This window comes from Vombatus ursinus, unplaced genomic scaffold (assembly GCF_900497805.2).
Source record: "Vombatus ursinus unplaced genomic scaffold, bare-nosed wombat genome assembly UNPS02014782.1, whole genome shotgun sequence".
Classification (NCBI taxonomy): domain Eukaryota; kingdom Metazoa; phylum Chordata; class Mammalia; order Diprotodontia; family Vombatidae; genus Vombatus; species Vombatus ursinus.
The window spans coordinates 3,990,633-4,011,955 of NW_020954560.1; the positions used below are offsets into that span (position 1 = coordinate 3,990,633).

General features: G+C 41.7%; 1 protein-coding gene across 1 annotated transcript in view; it reads right to left on the minus strand.

Annotated features, from left to right (window-relative positions):
- PTGFRN (prostaglandin F2 receptor inhibitor) overlaps positions 1-21,323 on the minus strand; it is an 81,013-nt gene that overhangs the window by 29,699 nt on the left and 29,991 nt on the right. Inside the window, exon 4 of the mRNA XM_027866736.1 lies at positions 12,825-13,208. Within this exon, the coding sequence (XP_027722537.1) occupies positions 12,825-13,208 (384 nt within the window). The remainder of the gene's footprint in view (positions 1-12,824; positions 13,209-21,323) is intronic.

Genomic DNA, 21,323 nt, shown 5'->3' on the forward strand with positions numbered 1-21,323 from the left:
GGAAGGAAGGAGGGGAGGAAGGAAGGAAGTAAAGAAGGAAGGGAGGGAAGGAAGGACAAAGGAAAGGAGAGAGGGAGGGAAGGAAAGGAAGGAGGGAAGGAAGGAAAGGAAAGGAAGGAAGGGAGGAAGGAAAGTAAGGAGGGAAGGAAAGGAAGGGAGGAAGGAGGGAAGGAAAGGAAGGAAGGAAAGGAAGGGAGGGAGGAAGGAAAGTAAAGAGGGAAGGAAAGGAAGGAAGGAGGGAAGGAAGGAAGGAAGTAAAGAAGGGAGAGAGGGAGGAGGGAAGAAGGGAAGGAAAGAAGGAAGGAAGGAAGGGAGGGAGGGAAGGAAGGAAGGAAGAAGGGAAGGAAAGGAAGGAAGGAAAGAAGAAAGGAAAGAAGGGAGGAGGGAGGGAGGGAGGAAGGAAGGAACAAAGGAAAGGAGAGAGGGAGGGAGGGAGGACAGAAGGAAAGAGGGAAAGAAAGTAGGGAAAGAAGGTAGTTGAGGAAGGAAGGAAGGAAGGAAGGAAGGAAGGAAGGGAGGAAGGAAGGGAGGGAGGGAGGGCATGCACATGTATACTGTGTGCCTGAAGAGAAAAAAGTGAGTTAATCTTAGGACACACACAGGATGGTTTTGGCCAGAGAAGGCTGTTGTGGTTTGGGAATTCAAAGGGATGAGGAATCTCGCCCTTTCAGAAGTAACGAAAACACTGATTTTTATTAAAGTTCCCAGAGCAATAAGGGGGTGGGGTGGCGATGCTCCCAGGGATGGGGACTTTGTTCTATTCATATTTTTATCCTCCAAAGGGAGCAGCCAGGCTTGGCAGACAGAAGGCTAACAGGCACTGGAGAGGTGCTCCTGGGGAAGTCACTTAACCCCAGAACATCCCTGGAAGCAAAGATTGAAAATTGTAGAACAGTCATTCATCTGCATTGGCTGAGGGAGCCTCTGCATCCGACAATGGCCTCACCAATGACATCACAGGTTCAGAACAAAATGAAAGTCTGAGAGTGGCAAACATGGCACCCCACACATAAGTAGGTCCTCAAGAAATGCTTACTGAATGGATGAAACCCAGGACAGTGGAAAGAGACTTCCTTTTGGAATCTGCAGCTCTGCCTCTACCACTTCCTGCAGGACCTTCTCTCAAGGGTCCTCATTTGTAAATAACCCTATGATCAGGCAGATCGAGTGCTGATCGAGTCCAGCAGTATTTGAGGCATTAGAAAAGCTATAGGTAAGAATCACATTGTAGTCCTTGCCCTCGAGGAGGTTATGATCTACTTGATGTGACAGGGTTATTATATATATGAAACCATTATTTTAAAATGATAGCATATAACAAGGTATCAGTTAAGTCTAGAGGGAAAAAAAAAAGATGAGTTCTGAAGTCAGAGGTCCAGAGTTCAAATCCTGCTCCTCTGATGTTTGCTATGTGTGTGACCTGGACAGTAAGTTTCCTCAAATGTAAAATGAAGAGTTTGGACTAGATGTTTTCTACATATGATCCTTTTGATGCTATTTACAAGACACATTGTTCAGCATAAAGATTGGAGAAAGTGTTCAGGGAAGGGAAAGATCAATGTGGGTTGGAATAATTAGAAGTGAGTCTGGAACGGTTAAGACCTCAGCTGGAGGAAAGGTAGTGTAATGGATAGTGAGAGCTGGCCTTGGAGTCAGGAAGACCCTACCTCAAATCCTCCTTCTGACATGTCCCTGAGCAAGCTGCTTTACCTTTCTATGTCCCAAGCAGGTCTCTAAGATTATAAGTTGCAGAAAAGTTGGTAAGCCACATTGGCAAAGAAGTTTCTCACCAGAAATTCCCAATGCTAGGGTCAGCTAGGTGGTGCTGTGGATACAGCACTGGCCCTAGGGTCAGGAGGACCTGAGTTGAAATCCAGCCTCAGATACTTATTAGCTGTGTGACCCTGGCCAAGTCACCCCAACTGTCTCAAAAGAAAAGAAATTCCCAATTCTGATGAAATCACAGATCCAGTAAAAAAAAAAAAATTAAAAAAAACCAACAACAAAAAAATAGAAAACCAATTTCAGAAACTGAATAAAGGGGAAAAAAAGAGTTACTCCAAATATGGGTGTGGCATGGGATACTGGTTGCAGGCAGAAATGGGATCCCCAGAGAAAAGGAATGCAGGAATAAAGAAATCAATGGAAGAGATGAGTTAAGGAAGGCATGAGATAGGGATGGTGTTGTAGCCTTCACTGCCCACAGGCAGAAATTTTCAAACATTTTCAAGCAGTTAGTTTGCAAACAAATTTAGGTTTTACATGGTTCAGTGGTAAAATTATTGAATATTTCCGGTTGTGTGTGATCATTTCTGAATCCATTTCTTCTCTCTTCTATCTCCAAAATACATTGTTCAAATTCTGTAAAGGTGCATTTGATGCCAAATGTGATAGAGAACTGTGCCAGAAATAACTCTGTCATGAGCACTGCCATTCAAAGATGCAATGCTTATTCCAATGTGTTTTAAACACAAAAGGGAAAGAGGGAAATTTTATTATAATACTCACATCTATCATTCCCAGCCTTACTCCCACAATGGCTACCCACTAACTGTTGTTCTAGTTTCAGGATCTGCCTTCCCCTCCCTCCCAACATGGATCAGGACTTCACCATCATACAATTTACATAACAGGAAAAATGAGTGCAAATTCTACCATTTTTCCTCTATATGCCATAAAATGTTTTCTGAATGGAAGAGAACATGGCCCAGAGTACTGGACCTCAAATCAGAAAGATGGAAGTTTCAGTCTATATTCTCAGATACTGCTACCTCAGTGACCATAAGGAAGTGACTCAATTATAAAATGAGGGGAAAGAACTAGACAGCCCTTGAGATTCCTTCTGGTTTCATATCTATACTAAACACCAACCTCTCATAGCCTCAGTTTCATCATATATAAAATAGGGATGATAAGGACCCTTATTTCACAGGGCTTCAGTTGCTCAGTTGTTGCTCAGTTGTGTCTGACTCTTCATGTCCCCATTTAGGGTTTTTTTTGGTAGAGATACTAGAGTGGTTTGCCATTTCCTCTCCAGCTTATTTTACAGATGAGGAAACAGAGGCAAACAGGGTGAAGTGACTTGCCCAGGGGCACATAGTTAGTGTCTGAGGCCAGATTTGAACTCAGGAAGATGAGTCTTATTGACTATCCACTATGGCGCCACCTAGCTCATAGGGTTACCGTGAGGTTAATGGTAACAAACCTTCATGTGTTATGTAAATGTGAGCCATTATAATGATGATGATCTCTCAGAGTTTTAGTTTCTCCATTTATAAAATGGGGATAGTAATAACTGTGCTATTTACCTCACTGTATCATTGTTGTGAGGTTCAGAAAAGATTATAGAGGTACTTTACAAACTTTAAAGGGATGAGTAACTATCAGCTATTAATATTATAGAATTAGTTTCTGGATAGCTGAGAGTTAGCCTTTTGTTTTTAAATTTGGCGATAGACTTCTTTCTTCTAAATTGTATTAGGCCCTTCTTTGCCTTCCTCAACAATAGGCTGAACATAATTGACCCTTTAGTTGATGACTCAGAGTGAGTATTATTTGGCCATGGTGATGTACTTGAGATATGGCAGGAGCAGCTGGACGTGGTGTGGGACAAAGGCAGGAAGGAATCCTGACCCAGGACCTTGCTTTCTGAGAAAAGTCCCTGCAGTCATTTTGCTTCTTTGCCTTTTTCAAAATAAAACATGAATAGTTATTATTTGCAGACTCGTAGGAAAGCACTGTAACCTGCCATCTTTGCTGCAAAATGAATCATTGAATCAAAGGCCAAAGTGGCCTTCTCCCAAGAGGTTTTTTCACCCTTCAGAATATTCATGGTTATGAAAGCCAAGAGCTGGAGGGATTGGGGAGGGGGGGCTGGCAAGAACTGACTCCAAGGGCATCCAATCTGATAAACCATCTACCTAGTCAATCCACAAACATTTACTAAGTGGCTACTGTGTGCCAGGCACTGTGCTAAGCAATGAGGATACAAAAAAAGGCAAAAGACAGTCCCTGCCCTCAAGGAGCCTACAGTCCAATGGGGGAAACAACATCAAACAGATATATACAAAGCAGGCTATACATAGGAAAAATAGGAAATAATTAATAGAGGGAAGACATTGGAATTAAAAAGAGTTGGATGCCTTAAGGGAAGCAGTGAGGCTTATATTATACCATTTTCTTCCTAACCCTTGCTTGGTAGAAAATGTGGCTGCCTTCAAAGAATGGATGACTAATTATTTGGGTTGGACTAGAAAATGGAAAGTGGAAATAATTTAGAAGAATTATGGTTCCTGCCAAGGATAAAGCTGAGCAGTACCTAGGCATGGACCCAAAGGTGAAACTAATTCTGACTGGGAATTGGGACAGGGGCTACTGTATAATGAAAGTAACCAATAACGATGGCTGGAACTCTAGGAGAGATGATGCAGGGCTACTGGGGGAGAAATAGAGAAGGATCAGGAGAGGAAAGTAAAATAAAGCTCCCAGAATATGTCTGGTGCCCAGAGGCTACAGGGAGACTGAGTAGGCTTGTCTGTACAGCAAAGCCCACTCCCTAATCCCTTTTAGCTGGAGTATGGACTCACAGTTAAGTACTTAGATCTATACAAGTCTACACTTGTGAATAAGCAGGGCAGGGGGAAGGAAGTGTTAGAGGGGTACTCAGGGAACCCCAATGTCCTTCTCTACTGCTCTCAGTGTCCTCAGGATCACTTAGAACCCTAGCTGTGATCTATTTATCCCAAACAGTGACTACAAGTATATTTCCTAGCTGGTTGGAAACCTGTGTTTCATTTTACCTGAAACCTTAGCTGATGCAGTAGGAAGGGAGAAGACTCATTCCTCACTATCTCCAGAATTTGTGCTTGAGTAATTTGGGTAGGACTTAATCCATAGTTTACTGAAGCAATAGACCTGGGCGATGAAGTCTCAGTTCTGCTACACTCTATTTGTGTGACTTCAAGCAAATCACCTAACTTAGCCACAGAATTTCCTCATCTATAAGATAGGGATAATAACTACACCAGCATGAGGCTCCTGGAAAGAGAGTGCTTTCTAAATTGCCCTATAAATACGAGCCCTCATGATCATGCTCTTATGGCATTTAGCTGCCGATGAGAAAAGCCAGCCACAAATTTTCCTCAAGGTAGCCTTGATTCACAAGTTTGTACCAAATTCTGAAATTGTCATATCATGTCTTCAGGATGGATCCACTTTCTTATGAAATGTCTTTGGTTAGAATATTACTTATTCTGAACACCACCCTGGTCCATACTCTGAATGAGAGAGAGAACGAGGAGGGCAGGAAGACAGTAATAAAACTCTGGCTTTTTCTGTCAACACTAGGGTTAACTAGTAAAAGAATGTTTTACTTAGTCCAAGCAAGACTGAGATCTTTGAAATGATTTTTTAAAAAATAGTTTAGGTTCACGGGGCAGCTAGGTGGCACAGTGGATAGAGAACCGGCCCTGAAGTCAGGAGTACCTGGGTTCAAATCTGGTCTCAGACCAAACACTTGACACATACTAGCTGTGCGACCCTGGGCAAGTCACTTAACCCCAATTGCCTAAAACAAACAAACAAACAAACAAACAAAAATCGTTTAGGTTCAGATTTTTAAAATCTAGCCAATAGCTCAGTAATGTTCAGAATCCTTAAGAGTCTGGCCAATATGGCAGATGTTCTAATAAACCTTGTCTTTGGCTGAAAGGAGGCTTGGGTCAAATTCATTCTGGCAGGACCCATGTGTCGTGATTTTGGGGTCCCAGCACCCCTAAACCTCAACATTTTGATGGCATGTATGGGGAAGCTGCCTAACCTCAAGTTTTCCAGTCAAGACTGGAAAGTATGTAAGCCTCCCCCCCCCTCTTTCTTGTCCTGCAGTTGGGGTCACTCTCCAAGCACCTAGGAAGGACTGGAGGTGCTTTTCCAGCAGACAGTTACGAGACTATCTCCACACTCCGCCTGACCTTCTCAGGCTCTTGGTGCACTGGTTCAGTTTGAGGCCATGGACCTGGGTACACCTTCTGCAGCATAGAGGACAAGGACGGATGCCCTATCTGGAAGCATATGCCCAATTCTGTCAACTTGCTCGGCCCTAGGGAACTGGGAAAACTGCAGGTGCTTTTTGGTTCCTGAGGCTTACTTACTCCCTTCCCTCTACATCCCTGAATCCTCCTTCATGGAGGTTATAGGGAAAAGTTAGAACAGCTAAAAAACATCTTAGCAGATTCTGGAAATTTTGTGATGGATCATTAAGGAGTTTTGAAACACCTCCTTACAACCCTGGTCACTCTCTTCTTCCATTCCCTTCCCTTGAGTCAAGAAGGTATCTGTTAATCCATCTCATAGAAGACAGTTTTACCCTCCCCTTCTCCCCCCAAGCTCTGAATTCGCCCTCTATAGTGTGAGCCCCACTGGCAGCGGCTTTTGGCTCAGGTGATGAGGATGGGATCTGGACCCTTAAAGGAAAAACCCTGGACTTTCCCACAAGGCCAAATCTCTGGCGTTTGCTTGAGGCTATAATCCCATTAACTGGCCTTTCATTGCGGCTACACCCAATCTCCCAGTTCTCTGTTACCCTTAACCTAGCCTAGCCCTCCATTGTCTTACCTCCTTATGGCCCCCCAGACAATTCCCATCCTCAATCCTAGCTAGGCTCCATTTTCCCTTGGCCAGGTCCCTGGCATTCTATTACCTCACAGTCCTCACAGACTACTTGGCCACTCCTAGATCCCTCCTACAGTCTTTCTGTATATAAGGTCCATCTTGTCTCCATTAAGGTGCTCAGAATCTTAAAATCTAGCCACTGCTCAGATTCTTATAATCTAGCCAACAGCTCAGTAATGTTCAGATTCCTTAAGATTCTGGTCAATATGGTGGATGTCCTAATAAACCTTGTCTTTGGCTGAAAAAAAAATAGTTTATTGGAGTTTTGTAAATGGAGAGGGTCAGTGTGACAGTGAGCTGTGGAGGCAGGGGAATAAGAGGTGGCAGGATTCCTGAAGGTACAAAGGTACTAAAAAGATAACAGAACCCTTCAGAAAACTGGTCTTAGTGTAGGGATACTATGAATCTTTCTGCTGTGTTAAGGAAAATACCCAGGAATAGCTATGCAAGGGCTGTACTGGTTGCCCTGGATGGTTTCTGACTCAATGGGTCTCTCACAACTGGGAAAGGGGCTATAGAAAGTGCTTCAAGATCATCTGTTTCCAGACGCTTACTCTAACCGCTCTTCCAAAGGGCACAATCTTTATGTCTTTGTGAGTCACTTTTCAGTTATCCCAAGTGGTGTAGGGTCTATTATAACATTACATCATGCAAACATCCCAGATGTCCCAATATCAGCAGACTAGGCCCAAAGGTTTCTGGGAAGGGGAACAGACTGGAAAAGCCCCGAAGGCTCCGGCCGTCTTACCTCGGGCCAGCTGTATAAGCAGCTGCAGTGTGTGGTGGACGTGGGGGTGGGGAAGAAGCCGCCTTTGGAAGAAAAAGTAGAAGGAGGCAACCGCTGTTACAGCAGCAGCAGCAGCTTTTTCCATCCCTCATGTTCCCTACGGGTTTGCTCATTGTGAATATCTGCATATTCTATGAGAGGAAAATCACGGCTGCCTCTGCTATCACAGTGACTCTATGCACACATTTTATTCCTAACATGACCATTACTCTGATACTGGGGTGTGTGTGTGTGCATGGCTTTAGAGGATGACCTTAGAGGTCATCTAGCCCAACCCCCACACATTACTGATAAGGAAGTCAAGGTCCAAGAGATTAAGTGATTTGTCCAAGGTCACCTAGGCCACAAACAGCATTGAAAGGATTTGAAAGCAGGTCCTCTTTGCTCCAAATTCAGCGTTTTTTCTCCCCACTTCAACATGGCATTTCCAAATATAGAGAGCATTATTACAGAGTACATGCATGTCTATATATGGTATTCATTCATGTAATGAGTAACATTTATACACAGCTTTAAGATTAGTAAAGTGTTTTACATATAGTAACCCATTAAATTAATGGGCACAGTGGATAGCTGGGCCTGGACTCAGAAAGACCTGAGTTCAAATCTGGCCTCAGGCAATTAATAGCTGTGTCACTTAACCCTGGTTGCCTCAGTTTCCTCATCTGTAAAATGAATTGGAGAAGGAAATGGCAAACCACTCCAGTATCTCTGCCAAGAAAACCCCAAATGGGGTCATAGAGTCAGACACAACTGAAATGACTCAACAGCAATGATAAAACTCATCTGACCCATGAAAAGCAGAGCTTACTTTAGGGTTAGGAAGACCCGAGTTCTAGGTCTGTTTCTGACATATCCTGACTGAGTTATTCTGGACAAGTCACTTCATCTTTCAATGCCTTAGGCAACTCTCTAAGATGGCAGCTGTTGAGCAAGGCACTGGCAAAGGGAGTTTTGTCACTGGCAGTTTCCTATACCTGGGAACTCATATTGGGAATTCATTCAGTGAAGGAAATCATAGGTCTACTCCCCTACCCTAGATACACATCCACACATGCTAAGAGATAACAAATATATGTACATATGTATGTATATATAATGTTTGTTATCTCAGCATCTATGGATATATATCTGGATATATACGTATATGTGTATGCACATATATCTGGATATCTATGAAAGTGTATATATCCACATGTATGTACATTGTATGGATATATAATGTTTATTATCTATTAGTATCTTTGGGTATCTATCTCTATGTGTATATTATATATGTATGTATGTCTATCTGGATTATGTGTGCATATATATACATATACACACACAATATTTTATATATGTATAATGTGTATATACGTTTAGTATCTATTAGCATCTATGGATGTATCTGTATGTATATGTATGTGTGTATACCTGGATATATATATATGAGTGTGTGTATATATACACACACACCAAAGATATACATATATACATATACACAAGTATATGTATGCATATATAATGTTTATTATCTATGGATATATCTGGGTATATATTTATATCTGGATGTGCATATGCACAAATATATGGTGTTTATTATCTATTAGTGTCTATGTATATATACATGGATGTATATGTGCATATATGTGTCTATGCATGTGAGTATATATGCATGCACATACATGTATATATACACATGTATATGTATGGATAAGGTTTCTTATCTATTAGCCTCTATGTATATACACACATAAATGGATACACGTGTGTGTATATATATATGGATTATATGAGTGCATGTATGCATATACACATGTGTAGATATAGACAGGCACATTATATATACATACATATGTATTATATACATATACACATATATATACACATGTACAAATGATCAAATTAATCATCTTATCAATGTTTTTAAAGACAGTAATATTCTGCCACTTGCCCCTTCCCCAGACTACACACACACCCACCTATGCACAACAAAAGCCTTTGGCATGTAACTGAGCCCTGTTAGCAATGCTACCTCCTCCTCTGTCTTTTTCCTCCTTTTCACTCTCTGGAAAGCACAAACCCTAATCACTCCCTTCCACGAAAGAGGATCTCAACGCCTCCCCCAAGAGCTCTTCCTGTAATTTGACAGCCCCACAGCCCCCACACGCCAAGATCAATGCATCGGTCCTTCAAAGGCTCCCAAACTGGAGAGCAGGCAGCCCACTTAAAAAGATGCTCAGGCAGTGATTCAGAACTCAGGAGTGGGGGTTACTCGGTGTTTGGGATTTGACGGCATCACACAACATGCCCAGGGATCAGAGCTGTGGAACAAATTCAGCTCAAGAGATGAAAAATCGTCATTTGGTGCTGACAACATCTGTTTTATTTTGAAGAGTTGCTAAGGAGAGTTCTGGTTGGGCCAACATTGTTCCAATTCAGTGCCTCCCTATGTGTTGTACACGTGATTTGGATGGCAGGAAAAAAGGCTCCCAGATAAACTTTGTTTCATGAGCTCTTCAGACATTGAAGGACTGCCCTGCTAATGAGGGTGACTACGTGGCACAATGGATAGATTGTTAGGCCTGGAGTCAAAAATGCTCATCTTCTTTGGCTCAAATCCAGACTCATACACTTACTAGCTGTGTGATCCTGGGCAAGTCACTTAACCCTGTTTACCTCAATTTCCTCATCTGTCAAAATGAGCTAGAGGAGGAAATGGCAAACCCCTCTAGTATCTCTGCCAAGAAAACACCAAATGGGGTCATAAAGAATCAGACACGGCTGAAAACAACTGAACAACAAACATATACTACATAGGCCAGAGATGATTTGAGGAGTAAGAGGCATTCAGGCCGCAATCCTCTCTTACGCAGCTTTTCTTTCATCTGCCTCCCTGTACTTATGTTAAAACACTGAAAGAGCATGACCTAATGGACAGGGCACTGCACTCACAGAAAGACCCAGGTTCAAATTCCACCTTAGACATTACTTATCATATATAGGTCATTCACCAAACCTCTCTAGACCTGTTTCCTCAACTATAAAATGAGGGTGTCAGACTCTATCACCTCTGAGGTGATCTACGGGTCCTATGAACACTCCTGAGCTTGCAAAATAAAACAATGGATTGCCCACTCCGCCAGGGAAGGTGGGCCTATGGGACGATAATGTTCAGAAGTCTAGGAAGTACAGAAATAGGCAAAGGGGTCTGAACCCATATGAAACTGACAACAGCTCATACTTCTGGTTAGAAAACAACCATGCAGCTGAATCACACAGCTGAGAAAAAGGTAAGTATGTTTAATTAGTAATAATAATAATAACTAGCATTGATACACACATCAAAGGCTCATGTGCTTTGCATTCTATTATCTCCTTTTCCTCATGATGCCACTGAGGTAAGCAATACTAGGACTTTTATTTGAGTTTTACACATGAGGATACTGAAGCTCTGACAGGTTACACGACTTGCCCAAGTTTATACAGCAAGTGAATAAATAATAAGAGATGAAGCCAGCTTCAGAGAAGCCAAAGGGTCTCAATGGGCATTAGCTTTGATTATCCTTGCTTGTGCCCACATGGGCCATGACCCTGCCCTGGGGTTTATACCAGGCAGAGGAAAGGTAATCCTGATCCTCAAGGCATTGATGTTATCAGGATCTCAAAGTAATGGAATGTGAGTTTTCCTGCTTAATGACAACAGCCCACATTTGTATGGCATGTTAATGCTTATAAAGCCCTTCCTTACAAGCACTCTGAAAAGTGAGTTGTAAAGACACTGTTTATCATCATTTTAACAGATAAGAAAACAGAGGCGCAAAAAAAGTGAAGCGACTTAGCTATCGCCACTGAGTCAATGTTGCAGTGGGGATTTTGAACCCAGTTATTTCCTTACACTAGATTCAGTAATCTTTGCACTATGGTAGGCTGCAAAATGATAGTGCAAAAAGGGCATGTCTAATCTCTCTTCATCAAGATTTTTTTTTAAAAAGACCAATGTGATATGGCCGAGCAGTAGTCCTGAGTCTGAAGCACGGAGGGTGCTATCCATATTGTCTCCTCTTCATTGGAACCCCTCCGTTCGAGGGGAGGAGAAAGAGGAAAAAAAAAAAAGAGGGGCAAGCTGACCTCATTCAATGCCTGCTTCATTCAGCCTGGCTAATTTCACTTGGGAAAACAATGAAAAGAGAATTTAGGAGGGAGTGTTCAAGAGTTTGGGATTATTTCAGCCTAAAAACCTAGTTTGGGGGCAGAGCTGTGGGGAAAGAAGGAAACTAAGGGGAGAAGAAGGCAGAATAAGGTTTAATCTTCTTCAGTGTACATGAAAAGTTATGAGGTAGGGGATTATGGGTATGGAATATTGCATATAATGTTGGATTTGGTTTATTTAGGTCAAACTGACTCCCGCCCTTCCCTCATCCCTTATCTCTTTTTTTCTTAGTTATGAAGGATGACTCTTTGGGTGGGATAAGGATATACTGGGAAATAAAAGTGACGTAAAAGATATCAATAATCATTTTTTTTAACAGTTGCAACAAGGGAGCTGACAATTCACATTTCTAAAGCACTTTAAAGTTTGCGAAACACTTCCCTCAGAATCTCCCTGTATCTAAGTAGTACAAGCATGGTTACCCTCATTTTGTGGATGAGGAAATGGAAATGGAAGACTCGCTGAGGCTTACACAGGCTAAGATGTGAATCTCAGTCTGTGAATTCTGGTCCCTGTGTTCTTCCTCCTCCACCACACAGAGAAGTGAATGCTTCTGGACGCAATCCTTGGACCCTCCAATGGAGCTCCCTCATCTATTTTTATCTGGAGTCAGCCAAGGATGCTAAAATACTCTGACAAAGTACATAGGCTTCTGAACCTGACATTGAGGAATAAAATATCTCTGGATTCTGGGGGGACTCAAAGGAAAATCCAGTCCCTCTTAAGTGAGGAAATCCTCTCCTTTTTTTCTTTCTGCTTTGGGCTTTTGGAAAAATACCAAGATAAACTCAGAGTCCCTGCTCCAGCTCCTAGGAGTTGCAGGATAAGGGAAGAAAGAATGATACTCCATCCTTTCTCTGATGAGGATTCGTTTCAAAGAGCCATTCAGGAACACCCTCATGCTATAAATCTGAGCAACAAAAGGAGATTAAATTCCCTCCAATGAGGTCATTGAGACTGAGGCGACATTATCTAAACACTTCCCTTGCCTTCTAGATTTAGGCTCAGTTTGGTTTCATCCCTAGCTGAGGACGTACCTGGTCAAAAGTTCATTTCTGTTGATGTATGGGAAGCCAAAATAAAGCAGATCCCCTTAATATGCCCATGGGAACGATTATGCCTGAGAGGAAAAAAGCCCTTTTCATGAATGCTATTGACAACCAAATCACTTACCCAGCAAGGTGACCTCCACTCCAGCTGGTTCAGACATCTTCTCAGCCACTTTCTGCCAGGTCCTGTTATGCCTAGGTGCCCAGAGAGCCACATGGCAGAAATAGTAGCCAGAGTTTTCTTTGTTAGCGTCTCGTACTAGCAGGCGGTATGAGTGTATATCCACACGATTTAAGGTAACTGTCAATGGGCTGTGCACCACAGCATTGTGGTCCATGCTTGCCAAGATGTGTGCATCAGGCAAAGAACTGTCAGGTGCCTTGCTAAAGTACCACGTCACCTCAGCCTGAAAATCATCCTTCTGGTCAGTGGTGATGCTGCAGGTAAGGTCCACGTCATTCCCTTCAGTCACAGACACATTATTCTTGGTGACAGTTGCTCTTAAGGCTTAGAAATTAAAAATAATATTGAGAAATCCTGATAAATCAGATCATCCAAACCTCAGATTAATTTAGTTTTAGATTCTTCTTTTTTAATATATTTTTGTTTCATTAAGTATCTCCTAATTACATGTAAAAACTTTAACATTCATTTTTTAAAAACTTGAGTTCCAAATTCTCTCCCTCCCTCCTCTCCCCTACCCCTTGAGAAGGCAAGCAATATAATTTTTAGATTCTTCTTAACAAAACTAAGGAGAGGCTTCACAGGTACTCCAAATATCTGTTGGATAAAATGGATTATCTTACTCTTTTATGAGGCTTAGCATAAAAAAAAATTTTAAAAACAAAGATTAAACTAAATCCTTCCAACCCAGGCAAAGTGTGGACCATAACTTTGGCAATTTTAGAGAACAAAGAACAACCCAGGATCAGCTGGAGCCGTACATTAGTCTGAGCAGCGATGCTCTTTCCATCCCAGAGAAGGGAAGAATTCAGAGCAAAGGGGCCAAAATGGTGAGAAGCCAGATGACTTTCCTTGTAAGTCTTCAACAGTGTGACTTCATTAAAGGGTCAGTTCCAAAAACATTAGACATACCCACATACAAATCAAATATAAAAAGATTATAAAGCTCTAGATAAATAATTTTTATAGCTTAAGTCCTCTCCATTTCATTAGCATGGCTAATCAAGAGTTGACTATATTTGGATAGAATATTTGAAGTATCTTGTGCTATCCAACAGCAGCCTCGCAGATGGAGTTTCCACTATTTGCTTCCAAAGCTTTCCACTTGCTGATACTTTAGGTTATCTTTTTTTTTTAAAGAAGTTGAACATCTGTAATCTAAGTACAACAACACTCAGCTTACTGATGATGATCTGGAAACAAATACACAGATGAGAAATAACTAACTGTTCCCAAGAGGTTAATGGCTCAGTACATCCCTATGGCTCTCTGGCAAGAGTTATTCAGTGGTAACAGCTGTACCCAATGAGTAGGACAAAGTGAGGTTGGTGCCCAGCTCTGGGGAAGGTAGGAATCCTAACCCAAAAAACTCAGGACCTCCCGAGTGAATGACTTTCATCCGAATCTAAACAAAACCTGAAATACATTTCAAACAATCTTTTCAGGACAGTTCCAAAATCTACTTAGGTAAGAGAGAAACAAGCCTTAAGTGTTAGAGAAAGGGAATGTCATAGGGCTATTTCCCATTTCTGGATATAAGTAAACACATTTGTGTGTGTGTATACAGTGTGCATATGTGCACATTGTGTCTATATTTGCACTCATGTGTGTATATGTGTATACACATACATGCACGCACATAATATACATGATACATGTATATGTGTATGTGTGTATGCATGTATATATATGTACTTTATATGTGTGTATATATATATATGTATGTATGTATGTATACACCTTCTCCTCTCTGACACATTATTTAAAGGGCTTAAAAGAAGATTAAAACAGCCTTACAAGTTGGAAAAGATGAAAATCTCCAATTTTTCCCAACCCATTTTATGCTTACACCCTCCCCCAAACATAATGGAAAGGAATGGGCATTTATATAGTGCTTACTAAATACTAGGCACTTCACTAAATGTTTTCATAAATATTACTTCATTTGATCCTCATAGCAATTCAGGCACATAGGTGCTTGCTATTATTATCTCCATTTTACAGATGAGGAAACTGAGGCAAACAGGGTTAAGTGACTTGCTCAGGATCACATACCTAGTAAGTGTCTAAGGCTGGATTTGAACTCAAGCCTTCCTGACTCCAGACCCAGAGCTCTATACACTGAGTCCCCTAAATGCCTCTAATCATCTAATGATCTCTTGCCACCAAAGACAGACTATGACAGAGAGCTCCATAGGGCAGGGCCCTGTGGAATGCAGCAGGGATGGTCTTGGTTTAGACAAGCACATGCAAATTTCTCACGGCACCTTGCCAGACCTTCCTTTAACCCCCTCACATTCTACTGTGTCTCAGACTTATTTGTGTGCGTTGTAACCTCCCCTATGAGATAGTGAGATCTTTGAGGTCTTAATCGAGCCTACATACATCCTCGCACCCCTAGCACCTAGCACACTGCCTTGCATATCACACTCAGTAAGTGTTGAAGGCAAAAGGCCCAATACTACTGTGATACTGTTATTAATTGAATAGAAAATTGAATCTTCTGCCATAGCTCCTATGGGTAGGAGTAAGAAAACCTAGGGTGTTACAGCTTTAAAATCACAAATGTAATTTCTTTTAACTATGAGACATAAACCTGTATTTATGTTGTTATTCAAGCATACAGTGACTTCAACTTCCTCTTGAATTTTCTTTTCTGGAAACAAGCCACAGAGCAAGATCACTACTTGCCAATGGATGGGGGAGCATATGGCCATCCCTTGCTCCGGGCATAGAGTCTTTGATGGAGGGGAGAATTTGAAGGTAGAGAAGACTTAGAGAGAACCTGCCCTCTTTTAGAAACAGCACAGAAGAGATTTGAGTGTGCCTGTACACAGCATGGAAAGAATCAGTAGATTGGGAGGAACTGACAATTAAAGATGGGGTAGAGATGATATTATCAGTCAGTCAACAAGCATTTATCAAAGGCCTCCAATGTACCAGGCAGTCTGCTAAGCCCCGGGGTATAAAAAGATAGCCAAAAACATAGTCCGTGCCTCAAGGAGCCCCCGTTCTAATGCAGGAGACAACATGTAAACTACTACATACATACAAGATATATAAGTGGAGGCAATCTCAGAGGGAAGGTATGAGCAACGGGAGGGCCAAGAAAGGCCTCTGGCCAAAAGTGGGATTTCAGCTGAATCTACAAGGAAGCAAGGGAAGCCAGTTGGTGGAGGTTAGAAAGGAGAGCATTTCAAACATGGCAGACTGCGGGGCAAAGTCACAGAGTCAGGAAATGAACTGTTGTATGGGAGGAATAGCAAGGCCACTGTTGATGGATTATAAAGTACAAGAAAGGCATCTGGTGGCGCTATAATGCATAGAGTGCTGGGACTGGAGTCCGGAAGACTCATCTTCCTGAGTTCAAATCTGATCTCAGACCCTCACTTGCTGTATGACCCTGGACAAGTCACTTAATCCTGTTTGCCTCAATTTCCTCATCTACAAAATGGAGCTGGAGAAGGAAACGGCAAACCACTCCAGTATCTCTGCCAAGAAAATCCCAAATGGGGTCATGAAGAGTTGGACACGACTGAAATGAATGAACAAGAAGAATACCTGAAGGGAAGTAGAGATTAAGACTAGAAAGGCAGGAAAAGGTCAAGTTGTGAAGAGCTTTAAATGTCAGAGGATTTTATATTTGATTCTAGAGGCAAAAGGGAAACATTGGAGTTTACCGAACAGGGGATGACATGGTCAGATCTACACTTTAGGAAAATGACTTTGACCATGAGTGGCAGATGGATTGGAGGGAGCGGAGACGAAGGAAGGGAGATTGGGAGTAATCTATCTATTGGGAGAATATGAGAGGGGATTGCTCTATTTGAAAAAGAAGATGGAACAGGTTTATATAGAAAGTCAATCCACAGATGGTAGGGTCATAACAACTACTAAGGAGATCAGCACCATTCCTTTGAATAAAGAATGTCTCCCCTCCCCCACAAAATAAAAGAAGACCAACAGTAGCACTGTCACCAATAGTTTAAGGACCTTCCTTAGCCTACCAAGTTGGTTCAACTACAGGGCACATTTACCCACCACTCTAACTCTTACAAAACCTGAGTGTGGCCTATAATTTATATTTTTCAATGTACTTATATTATAGAATTTGTATAAGGGATATCAAGAGTTCACTTGGACACGAATCCTCTCTTCCAACATCTAAGACAAAAGGTCATCCAGCTTTTGCAAAAAGACCTCCAGGGATGGGGAACTCTCTACCTCCTAAGGCAGTCCATTCCATTTTTAGATAGAGATCTGTTAGGAAAAAATTTCCCTTACTTCCAGCCAAAGTATGTGTCTGTGCTGATCTTAACCAGTTGCTACCAGTTCTGTCCTCTGGGGTCAAGCAGAAGATGACTTATCCCTCTTCCACATGACAGCTTTGCAAATAAAGACAATTCTTATGTGCTCCCTTAATCTTCCCTTCTCTAGGATGTCTCCCTAGTTCTTTTAGTTAGCCCACCAGTGAGGCATCGTACCTAGACCCTTCATCGCCCTATTTGCCCTTGTGGAAAACCTTCAGCTTGCCCAGCTTCTTCCTAAACTGTGGTGCCCAGAGCTGGACTCAATTCATTTATGTTCTGCCCGAGGAAGAGTACAATTGAACTAACACCTCTTTAGTTCTAGGCATGATGCCTCCAATAATGCAATCTGAGATACCATCAGCATCTTTGGCAGCACGTGTCAACCACCAGCTTTTTCCCTTTCAAAAAGATTTCATCTTAGAATCACGCAGAAAGGTTATATTTGAAAGCCACCTGCATCTGCTACTTTCAGATCCAATGGCTATAGTGTGGAAAGACAGTGTAGAGAGAATGCTGGATCTGGAACTAGAAGATATGGATTCAAATCAGCTACCGTCACTCCCTCCTTAGATGACCAACTTCTCTGAGCTTCAGTTTCTTCATCTGTAACATGAAAGGGTTGAACCAGATGGTCCCTGGGGTGTCTTACCGTTCTAAATTTATGATCTATGAAAACTTTTAAGTTTCATCTTTATTAGTAATATTTTCTCCATCACTTTAAGTCCACGTAATCAACAAAACAATAAATCAAACCCTGATTTGTAGCATTTGCTGATTTCCAAGGTGTAAATGCTCCTATTGAAAACTTCACACTTAGCACTTATGGGCCAGTATGAGTTGGCTACAGCATACATACCCTCGCCCTGTGTTAGTATAATTCTGCCTCCAAAGGAAATGTCTTAGAATGATGGAATTCAGTATTTGGAAAGGCCTTAAGAGGTCATCTAGTCCAACCCCCTGCCACTCCACTAATTCCCCATCAGAGTGTAGGCTCCTTGAGAGTTGGGATAATTTTACTCTTGGTATTTGTGTTTCCAGCACCAAGCACAGGGCCTGGCGCAAAGGAGACACTTCCATAATTAATGATTGATGGATGTTGTCTTCACGCCTCTGTTCTCTGAGTCTGAATGATATGGCCCTCATGCTTATGAAAAGAAAACTGAGTCTGACTCAGCCCATCCTCATTTAAAAAATGTTTGAAGGTGGCAAAGTGTACTACATAAGTCTCTGTACCATTGAGCTAGCTATATGCCACAGGGCACATCCGCCATCTTGGAATAAGAGACCACTCTGTTTGCAGGCTCATGTTGAACATCATTAGAGGCCATGTAGGAAGGTAAAGAAATAATTCTTGGTGCAGTGGATAGAGCACCAGCCTTGGATTCAGGAAGACCCAAGTTCAAATCTGGCCTCAGACACATAGCACTTACTAGCTGTGTGACCCTGGGCAAGTTACTTCACCCCATTGCCTCGCAAAAAAAGAAATAAATAAAATAAAAAAATAAATAATTGTTGGCATGAGGAACTCCCAGTTGGATCAAGACGGCTCATCTGTAGGAACCTAAGACAGGCCTTGGGTAAGTCCATGTAATGTGATAAGTTACTGGGACAGCCAGATTCATGGAAGTCCAAACAGCCTTGGGGAGAATGAAATCTAGAAGTCAGGGTACAAACATAGAAAGGAATGAATTCAGTGAGCCCAAGATGATCATTACTATTGAAAGCTTTTAGTGAAGCCAAGCCCTCTTAATGGAATGACAATGTGCTGAATACCAGACTAAGAGACAAACTATGACATAAACTGCGATGTGAGTAGAAATCCAAATGGCATAGAAAAGAATGAACACAGGACTTGAAAAAGCATTAGCACAAATAGAATGTGTGAAAGATAGGGAACTCCCAGTGTGGAAAATTCTTCCACTAAAGAAGATCACTACCCATCTACCTATAAATTAGTACATAAGCTCTAGGGAGTTCCCTAAGACAAATGTTAAGTGACTTATCCAGGGTTACGAACCCAGCTAGAGTCAGAATCAGGATTTGAACCCATGTCTTTATGACTCTAAGCCCAACATGCTATCCACTAACATCATGCTGCCTTTACTTAAATAGCATTAAAATAAATAGAACAAGTTATGTCTCCACCATTGGAGGGCAGAGTGAAGAGTTCCTGCCAGAACCTGCATTTAAGGTGTATGCCCAGACCAGCCATCACTTCATTTCCCATCTGGGTATACTCCTCTGGACTTTTACATCATGCCCCCATGCCTGGTACCTTCCCTCTCCCCCTTCTCAGCTTCTTCCCCACATTAGACTGTGAGCTCCTCGAGGACAGGAATTGTCTTCTTTTTTCATATTTACATTGCCACCAATTAGCACAGTGCCTGACACATAGTAGGTCCTTAATAAAAAATTTTGACTGACTATATCGTGTAAAAGCAATAGAAGTGGATGCAATTAGTGGTATGGAAAGCCAGCCAGGAATAATAGGAATTTCTTGTTTAAACGAAAAAGGCCTTATCAATTTGGAAACAGCTAAACAAATCATGGCACAAGAATGAGACAGCATCACTGCTCTGTAAGAAATGATGGACATAGAAAATACAGAGAAGCATGGTAAGACATAGAAACCAATATAGAGTGAATTAAACAGAATCGGGAAAAATATGCACAATGGCAATAGTAATGCAAATAGAAACAGTAAAAAAAAAAAAGTTAATAACAAAACCAGTGTGATAATTATAAAGAACAAACTTGGTGTTGAAGAGATGAGAAAATGTACCTCCCTCTCTTATTTGCAGAGGCAGGGGGCTATGAGTGTGGAAGCTCCTGCATCTATCTCAGTTGATGTGGTTGTTGGTTGTAGTGAATTGGTTTTTCCCATTCTGATTTTTTCTTATTCTTTGTTACAGGGGATGGCACTTTAGGTAGTGGAAGGGAGAAGGATACATGGGGAGAAGGTGACGTAAAAACAAAAGACATGATTAAAAAATGAAAAGAAAAAATGGAATGAACTGGTGAAGGAAATTTCTTGAATTCAGGAAGTAGAGAGATACTCAAGTGGAGAAGACTACCTTGAGAAATGGAGGGTTTGCGCTCACTTGAAGTCTTTGAGCAGAAGCTGGTGGACAGAGATAGACAAACATCTGAGCCCTTAAAGGCACTCCTTACAAGAAGTCACCTGTGTTAGTGCCATGGATATTGACATCTTGATGCACCTGTAAATATATACTTCTTTCTATACAGTCCTGATCCATAAAGTAGATGGGACAAAGGATGAAAGTGGGACCAGAGATTTCCCAGGGAGGCATGTCTTACCATTCACAAAATAAATCCTACCTATTTAGAAACTCCTTGTGTCAACTTCCCTGATATCACGGTTAGGCATTAGTTTGTATTTACCAATATTGTGTTCACCAGTACAATAATCTGTATGCAACTTAATAAAGCTATACCATGTCCATTGACATTTGGATAGGGAACTTTCATATATGTGTTAAGATTTTCCCCACTGAGCTGGACAAATCTAATCAGGAACCCTAAGGCAGGGGTCCCCCGGTGGGCCAATCAAGAAAGTTAACCTTGATAACAGGCTACTACCCATCACTCTGGAGACATCTCAGTATAGTGGAAAGAGTACTGGTTCTGAAGTCAGAGTACTTAGTTCCCACCTCCAATGATAACTTACCTGTGTGACCTTAGGAATCATGTGCCTTCTCTGTACCTCAGTTTCTTCAGCTGTAAAAATGAAGGTGTTGTATTCAATGGCCTCTGAGATCCTTTTCAGCTCCAGATATGATTCTACGATACATGCTTGGTTCCGCATGCCTCACTAGGACTTTAAGAAGTAAGGGAAGAAAAAAGTGTGGTGGTGGAAGCTTTCATTATACTCAAGGACTGAGTCTCTTCCGTCCTCCTCTCTTCTCCCCAAGTCTGGTCAACTTAAAAGATCACAGGATCACACATACAGAGCTGGAAGAGGCCTCAGAGCCACCTATTTCAATCCCTTCATTTCACAACTGAGAAAAAAGAAGCCCAGAGGGGTTAAAGGATTTGTTAGAGGTTGCATTTTAAGTGAAAAGCCTGAGTAGCTGCTCATCACAAGAAGTGAGAGCCTTCTGGTCTGGCA